General features: G+C 55.0%; 1 protein-coding gene across 3 annotated transcripts in view; it reads left to right on the top strand.

The window, feature by feature from the left end:
• The first annotated feature begins 839 nt into the window (after positions 1-839).
• Positions 840-8658, top strand: part of CACNA1H (calcium voltage-gated channel subunit alpha1 H) — a 220693-nt gene continuing 212874 nt past the window's right edge. For all 3 annotated transcript variants that reach the window (XM_038186945.2, XM_038186946.2, XM_038186943.2), the window contains exons 1-2: positions 840-992; positions 1330-1628. In XM_038186945.2, coding sequence (XP_038042873.2) covers positions 1345-1628 — 284 coding nt within the window. In that variant the 5' untranslated portion in view covers positions 840-992; positions 1330-1344. The remainder of the gene's footprint in view (positions 993-1329; positions 1629-8658) is intronic.

Below are 8658 nucleotides of genomic sequence, written 5' to 3'. Positions count from 1 at the left end.
AAGCGGGGGTGGGCGGGGGGTTGGGGCAGCCCCGCAGCCCCCGTGGGAGCGGCGCCGGGCGGGTTCCCACGCGGCAGAGCCCGAGGGGTGGGGGTGGAAATAGTGGGGGGGGGCACAGGGCCAGCAGGGCCCTACCGCCCCCTTAGGGTCCCGGGGGGGTCGCAGCTGCCCCCTTTGGGATACGCGGCCCCGGGGAGCCCGGCGGAGCTGGAGCCTCGCGGCACGGGGCGTGGGACAAAGCCGGAGCCCCCCCAGCGGCATCGTAAAGTCCTGGGGAGGGGGGGGGGGAGGAAAGGGGGTTCTGCCTCCCCCCCCCCCCCAAATGAGGGTGGCTCCCCGGAGGCTGTGGGCGCCCCGCATCGCCCGAACAAAGGCAGGGGGAGGCTCAGCGGTGGGAGGAGGGGGGGCACGGGCAGATGCGGGAGCCCCCCCCCCCTCCTTCCCTCCCCTCCGGGGCTGCCCCGGCTCCTCCCGGCTGCCCGCCCCCGGCGGGCTCCCAGCCCCCTCCGCCCCCGCTTCTCTCCTCCCCTCTCGTCTCCCTCCTCCCCCGGTAAATCCGAAGTTTCCTGTTAAGCACGGGCGAAGCTTTGCAAAGCGGCTGCTGGGGCTGCCCGCTCGCTCCTTGGGATTACCGTCGGGAGAGGCTCGGCTCGGCACGGGCACGGCTCGGGGAAGGGCCCCCGCCCCCGCCGCCACCTCTCCTCCGCCTCCTCCTCTTCTTCTTCCTCCTCCTTCTCCTCCTCCTCCTCCTCCTCCTCCCCAGCCTCCATCCCCGCGGGCGGGCGCCGCACGCCGAGTCCCGGCCCCCCCCCGGCCCCCCCCCCCCACCCGCTGCCTTCGCCTTGCTGGGGGTGTGTGTGGGGGGGTCCGCCGCCTCCCTGCGCCCCCCCCCCCACCACCACCCCAAACCCACAACCCCTCGGCAGCCCGGTCCCATGTGAACCCAAAGGCACGGCTATGCTCCTGGGGGCACCGCGCTCCGCCGAACTAAGGTAGGACCCCCCCCCCCCACGCCTCCTCCTCGCGAACACCCCCCACCCCCCTTTAGCAATACCCATCCCCGAAAATTAAAAGCTGGGAGCGGGGAGGAGAGAGGGAAGGGAGGATGGATGGATTGGGGAAGAGGAGGGGGGGGGGACACACATCAGGTTTTTCAGGGGGGTGGGAGCGGCCGCGCCCCGGTGGCGACTGGACCCCCCCCCCCACCTTCCCCTAGGGGCTGCTTTGTGGCGGCTGTGAGCGCCGGGGCCAGGTGGGAGCCGCGCCCCGCTGCCGGGGGTGGGGGGGTGGCCAGCGGCTCCCCCCTGACCCCCTGCCCTTGCCCCGCAGGTCCTGGCCGCTACCATGAGCGATGGCGAGAGCCGAGAGCCGCGGGCGGCCGGCGGCGAGGTGCGGGTGCCCATCCCCGTGGCGCCCCGCCGCCCCAGCGAGCTGCCGCCGGAGGATGCCGGCTCCGGTCCCGGCGGTTCCCCCGGTGCCGGTGGTTCCCCCGGCCGCGACCCGCCGCCCGAACTGGCCTCCGAGGAGGAGGAGCAGGTGCCGTACCCGGCGCTGGCACCCACCGCTTTCTTCTGCCTCAAGCAAACCACCCGCCCGCGCAGCTGGTGCCTCAGGCTGGTCTGTAACCCATATCCTTTCCCCGGGGGGACAGCACCCCCTCCCATTGCAGGAGACCCCCCCTCTGTACCTGGAGCACCCCCCTGGGGTCTGCATCCCCTGGCTCACCACCCCTGGGATGCTCTGAAGTCCCCAGGGTGTCCCCAGCATCCCCATTCCGTGCTGTCCCGGTCCCAATCTCCTGGGGGGTACAGGGGGTTCTGCCCCCACATCACCCCTATGGGATGCTCAGGGGGTGTGTGCCCACGTTTGCTACCCCTTGGCCTCGGGGGGGGCATGGCACGGACCCAGCATCACCCCCTGGGTTGCAACGGGGCAGGGGGATATGGGGTGTCCTGAGCCGCACCCCCCCCCTGCACCTACATTAGGGAGAAACCCTTCGGCTTCGCATCGCCCTCGGTGGGGCCGGAGGGAGTGACGTTTGGAGCCAGCCTCGTATTTATTTTAGACGCGGTGGGGAATTTCAGACAGGCGCTGCCCCTTCTGCTGTTTATATAAGAGCCGGGAGTGCATGTGCGCCTTCTCGTCGCAGGGAAATGGAGCGGCTTGGAGTTGGCTTTGGAGGGCACATGCCTCGCTCGCCTCGTCCCAAAAAACTCCCCTTGGCTTTTGTTCCTTCCCAACTTGCTGGCAGGGGAGGAGGAGGACGGCCAGACCTCAAAATCTCCCCCTCCCCCGTGTCCTTTACCTAGTTTATTAATGTTAAAGGGAAAAAAAAAAAAAAAAAAAGAGCAGCCTGTTCCTCTCGGTTGTGACATGCGGAAAACTGAATTTTACCCAAAATGCTCGCGCGAAGGCAGAGTTGTCAGTCTGTCTTGGTGATCTTCAAAAAGTGAGCTTTCAGCTGCGCTCCGCACGTCAGCTCGGCAGCATTGACATTGTGCAGATAATTAATGCTTTTACCTATCCCTGCTACCTGCCTGCAGCTTGCTGCCTGTATCCTGCCGCTGCTGTTAAGAGCATTATTTATTAATATGGTTATTATTGATCTCCCTTCAGTTAACCAAAGAAACCTGTGTGCATCTGAGATCACTGTTTTCCACAGCAACACCACCAAGCCGGGTGTTGTCATTAGGAATTGCACAATCCTCCCCAGAAAGCTGCCTTAATCCGTTATTAGGAGAAATCCTTGGAGGGAGAAAACCCCCAATTGTTACGGCCTTGAGTCTCCCGTCGATTAAACTAGGTTTACGTGAACTATCGGCTTCCACGGGGAGATTTCTGCTCTCCACTTTTGCGAGAGGAGAACTGGGCTCTCCCATGTGTGAATGGGAGGGAGAAGTAAACAAGTAGCAGCTCTCCGCGGTGATGCTTCAGCCGTAGAAATATTAAATGTGGCTGATGGTTCCCTACCAAAAAAGTGAAATACCAGGTCCTTGAGGGGCCCGGGGGAGGGCACTGTGCTCCTCTTATATCGGAGGTGGGGGTTGAGGCTGATCTGTTCCTTCCAGAGTGGGTTATTGTGTTCCCAAACTTTGGGGGCATGCAGGAGGGTGAAGCCTGGGGTTTTGGCAGCGATTCATCACCCCGGGAGGTGCCCTGGGTTTGGCGTCCCCAAAAGCTGGTGGCAAAGCAACCTGCAGCTGGAGGAGAACAAAGCAGCCTCACCGCTGAGGTTTCTGGAGAAGTGGAGTCAGGTGTGCGCGTTGCCGCTGGAGGGTGAGGCTGTTTTTATCGTCGGGCAGAACTTTGCGTTTCAGCATCTCGCCAAAGAATTCACGGGAGACCGGATTCCTTCATAAAACTTCCCCGTATGACATAATATCAGATGGAAATTGTGACGGTTGGTTAAGAGGGAGGCAGAAATCTAATAAAACCGCATAAGCCCCGTCTTAGAGCGTTATTGCTGTTGGAGCTGGCGTGTTGTGGCTGGAGCTGAACAATGCTCGCGACGCATCGCAGCGAGAGGGACGAGCTCCTGGCTGGGATTTTTCCCCTTCTCTCCCCTCCTTGTTGCCGGCAGTCCCGCACGCTGCGGTGAGAATTCTCTCTTGTGGCTGCTCTGAAGTTTCTTGGCGAGAGCGCTCGTCTTGCTGCTGCTTTGTGTTTCCTGAAGCTGCGTCGAGCGACCCCGAAGCGAGATGTGGTCTCGCTGGGGAGCCGGTGCTGTGCCCGGGTGGTGCTGGTGTGTGTCGGGCAGCTGGCATCTCGGTGCTGAATGCTGCTGCCGACGGCTGGGAAGCTTGGAAAGCAGCTTAGCTGGGCAGGCAGCTCGAGGAGGAGCGCGGGCGGATCAGTGCAGGAAGGGCAGAGATTCCCCGAGTGCCTGTCCCGCAGAGACAGAGTCACTTGGAAGAGAGGAGGGAGACACAAAGGTGGCTTCTGGCCACTCGTGCAGTTCTGGTGACTCTTTCTGCCTATGTGAAAGCAGAGATCTATAAAGCATGATAACGAGCTTTGTTTGCATTAAAATCTGTGTCTGGAGAGAGGGGTGTAACTGATGTCTCTTAAAATCTGTGTCTGAAGGGCTTCACTGAGGTCCTTGCTTGTCTAGGAAGCACCAAACCTTTCTGTACAGTTCCCTCCTTCAGTGGTGCTTTTTGCTGTCCTTTGCTCCCTTTGGGATTTACTGGTGGGGGGAAGCTGGGGGAACTCTCCCTCTGCGCCCCTAATGCCTGCGTCCCTCCTTTCCCCCTGCTTGTGGACTGTTCCCCGGTGTGGGAGCACATCTCTGTGTATCCCCCATGGGATGCTCTGCTCCAAAACTCTTCCCCCTGCCACCAGGCAGAAAGACTTTGGCTCTGTACCCCCAGAGAGTACAGAGGGTGTCCTGTCCAGTGTGGTTGGAGTCCCATTTGCAGCGGGGCAGCCCCATGGGATGCTCCTGGCAGAGGCAGGGAGCTGCACTGTGGGGTTTGCCCCATGGACCTGGGTGCGCGAGCATCCTAAAAAACAAATGCGGCCACAGCACGGGGAGGGCTGAACGTCATCAATCCCGATCGCTGGAATTGCGAAAGCAGCCCAGCCGCTCTGAATATTTCTCGTTAGCAGAGATAGCACAGACCTGTGCCCTGCAGCAGGTGGAAGTCCTACGCCTCCCAGCCAAAAGCGTGGTTTGCCTCTGGGGCTTAAGCAGAGGGGGTTACTGCCGGGCTTAGGGATGGCTATAAAAAGCTGCTGCCTGGTTCCCGGGGGGACAGGTGGGATGGGGATCAGCTTTCGGGGCTGGGAGAAAGCCTGGCTGTAGGCACGTGCCTGCCCGAGGTCTGCGGGGAAGGGGGAAAATCGGGGAGTGGGCAGATGGGGAAGGTGCAAGGTTGTGGCTTTAATAGCTGTGCTGTTTGGCAATGTGAGGAAGAACCTGTAAAAATCTCCCCAAAAAACATTTGCATGGTTTTGTATTAACAAAAACGACAAGCTGCTTAATTCTTAAACAGCAGAAAGCAAAAGAGCTGCGAGGAGCTGATTTTCACACGTGGCAGCAGTAATCAAAGAGTTGTGCCCGTTAAACTTTAATCAAAGGAACAGAAAGCGCTCGGGCTTGCTCTGGGTCTGGTTCATGCAATGTTGCTGTACAGATGATTTTTTGTCAAGCTGTTTGCTATGTTGTCACTCTTGCATTTGGCTTTCCTAAGCGATGATTTCGGCACAGGAATCTCCTTACGAGCTCCAGGGTTATCTCCAAACCCAGCTTCAACCAGAAATTCACTTGCACGTGGTGGTTTAGAGCAAATGGACAGCTTGGATGTGGTTCTTGTGACATGGGCAGTGGCTGGAGTAGAATCCTTCACTGTCAAGTTATGTTGTATTTTCCTTCAGTTGGGAGCAGCATTTTTATTTGGCTTTTTTTTTTTTTTTTAAGGTATATAATTGGAAGTGCACTTACTTATTTCTCCAGTCCCGGATCTCCTACGTGGGGTTATTTATAGAGGCCTGTGGGTGGGGTTTTGTGTGCACGTTGGGTGCACAGAGCAGGATTTTGGCGTTGAGAGCCCACAGGGTCCTTCCCTGGCTGTTCACGAGCCGGCAGCTCAGCAGAAGCACCGTGTGCACGGAGATGCTCTTTTTGGGTTTTTCTTTCCAATAGACTTTTGCTTTTGCTGATGTTTAGCCCCGTGAAGTGCCAAGTGACATTCAGGTGGCCACTGGCTGTCCGTGCGCCTTGGGATGGATCCTGCCAGGGGACCAGGGGCTGGCTCGAGCAGCGTAAGGCAGGGCTGTGCTGGCAGGAGCACCATCAGCATGCAGGAGGTAAAGCAGCTGGAGAAGTGAATGCTGACTCCGTGGCCCTTGCCAGCGTGTGGCTGAGGGGGTCTTTGCTGCGTGGCTGGCAGGGGACACGTGCTGTGACCCCAGCTGCACGGAGCAGCACGCAGACCTGCTTCCCATCACAGCTCCGAGTGGCAGCTGGGCAGCGGGGCATCCATAAGGCCAGAGGAACTTTGCTGCTTGTTTCATGATTCATAAAAACATTTCGTGATTCATAATAGGTTCAGTTCTGTGTGCCTTAGTCGGGGGAAAAAAAAAAACCCTCCTGTGATTTATTTTCTCAAGTGGCTACAGAGCTCGTCGGTGCCAGCGGGTTTCTGTGGGACTTGGCTCTGTTTTCCTATTCGGGTAGAGTGTCTGCATGCATCAAACCTGACTTTTTTTTTTTTTTTTGTATTATTATATATTTTTTTCTGAAGTATGTCCCCTTGCAGCACTTGCAAGTTGCCCTTACAAGCACTTTGGGGCAGCCCTAACACCCACACTCACGTCCTGCCTGTTATTTCCAGCCATTCCTTGGTGTAGGAGTCTGGAAGTACACTTGGGTGGTGGAAAAAAAAAAACATGTATTTCATGCAAAGTGGTGCAAGTGATCTGCGTCTAAGGCTCCAGCCTGTGCCATGTCTGGACTGGGCTGAGCTGCGTGCTCAGCACTGTCGTGAGTTGTGCTCTGACTCGAGGCTGGCTTGTTTCCATCCCTCGTTGCACAAGTTTTGTGCACAGGCTCCTGCTTCTGCTGCAGTGCTGCAATTTGTGGCTTTGGGCTTTGTACTGCAAGCACGTGGAGGTGTGGATTTAAGTGACTGTGTCTGGGCTCCCGTCAGTTTGGTCAACTTCATTTGATTGCATTCTGCTTCGTAGCTGGCGTGCTTCAGTTTTGAGGAGCTTTATCAGGAAGCCTTTGCTTTTAATCTGGCCCTATTCAGGCTGTATCCTGACAAGTGCACTGGGAGGCTTTGACCAAATCATAATTTGTCATCTCCGAATATAAATATTGCAGTGAAAATATTTAGCGTGCTGTGGAAAAACCCGTTACCGAGTAGCTGTATTTCTGGCCTCATCCTGGGAGCTGCTGAGCACCCACGACGCCCACTGAACGTGGTGAGAGGCGCAGGTGCTGCGCACCCAGCAGCAGCTCCCACTGAGTGACAAGCAATTAGGAAACACAAGTAAGAGGAGTCTTGCAAATTGTAACTCGTCTAAAAATATGCTGTCCACATGTGTTTTTAGCTCCTTTCATTTCAGCGTTCTGTGTTGGCTCAATACATCTAATCAAGAGTTTAGTCCTGGGTTTCCTGTTTAGGATCAACAGACAGCGTCTCAGTTGGCCTCTCCCCCTGGCATCACCAAAACCCTTCAGCCCTTACCCCTAATTTCTGAAGCACTGCTCATTGTACTGCCATAACATGTCTTTTATTCCCACTTTCTAACCAAGCTCATGGATAAGGGTTGGAAATTCCCTCCCTCTGCAGAGCTGAAGCTTTGAGATTTGGGAAGGATGAGATGAAGCAGCTGGGGAGCCAGGGGTGGGCTGCAGGTGTTAGTGGGTGCTTGGCTCCTGTTTTCAGAGGAACTTCTGCAACAAAAGAGGTCAGAGAGGTAATTGGAGGAGTGCTTGTAGAGCAGGTGGGGTTTTGCTGTGGTTCTTTGCGGCGAAGATTGGTGAGTGGTGACACCTGTATGAACTCAGGGGGTGTGAATGTAGGGAAACCAGACACAGATCTGGTGCTGGTGTCCCAGAAGAGAAATGTGAAATTGTTGGGGATGGGGGGGAAGTCTGGCCAAAGTGTGCAAACTAAATCAGGAGTATAAATAATAAAAATTAGATTTTAGACTTTAAAAATAACTTTCAGCAAGTTGTGTTTACCCCCACTCCTTTCCTCCCCCACCCAGATCTGCTGCAGCCTTGCTGAGCGCCACTGGGGCTGCTCCTGGGACAGTTGATCTCTGTCCCTTTGGATTTGGGTTTTCCTTACAGGCTGTGTGCACTGTGTCAGGGTTGTACGAGTTTACCCCAGCATTGTCCCAAGTCAGAACAGCAACAGGTGTGTAAGAGCAGCTTTAATCTGCAAATGCACTTGCTCCCCAATTCTTCCTTGTTCCTGAATTTACCGAGTGCTTCTATTTCTAGAAAAGCCAATTGATTCAAAAATTAACTCTCTGTATCTACACACAACTTATAGTATCTATAGTTTCACAGAAGGTAGTTGTTAATATAATTTTAGAATGTGTTTGTGTGTGCTTTTCCTTTTCTGCTATTTTTTAATCAGTCTGTATTGGATATTCTTGCTGAGAGAGATGTTAACTTGTTGCATCACATTTTAGTAAAAATTACTTGTAATATCTGTGAAATATCTACAATTCACTTTTTGTTTTCAGGCTGTAATTTATAACACATCAGGGCCATTAATTTGCTACTTTTCATGGCATTTATGAGATGCATCCCAGACTGCACTTTGTAAAGTTTTTCAATTGCCTTCAGATTTCTCACCTCTCAAATCTGGTGGGAACCAATAAATGCAGTTTCAATTTGCAGTTTGTTTACAAGTTTGCTTTACGTATTGAGACCATATGTCCTTTTTCCAGCACGTCTAGATGCCAGATCCTTAGAAATGTGAAGCAAAGTATTGTTGGAGTTGCACTCTGCTGGTTAATGGGAGCAGGAGATCAGAGCTCGGAGTTGGTGTCTCTTTTTCTTTGTTGTAGATGAATTTTACTCAGTGGAGCCCCAGACTGGATGTAGATCTTTTCCTGATAATCGTACAGCTGTTTCTAAGACTTTTTACTGCATTTTAGTGCACTTTTTAAAATAGAAGAGTAGTTTTAATAGTT

This window comes from Anas platyrhynchos, chromosome 15 (assembly GCF_047663525.1).
Source record: "Anas platyrhynchos isolate ZD024472 breed Pekin duck chromosome 15, IASCAAS_PekinDuck_T2T, whole genome shotgun sequence".
Lineage (NCBI taxonomy): Eukaryota > Metazoa > Chordata > Aves > Anseriformes > Anatidae > Anas > Anas platyrhynchos.
This window is presented reverse-complemented; position numbering and strand designations above follow the sequence as displayed.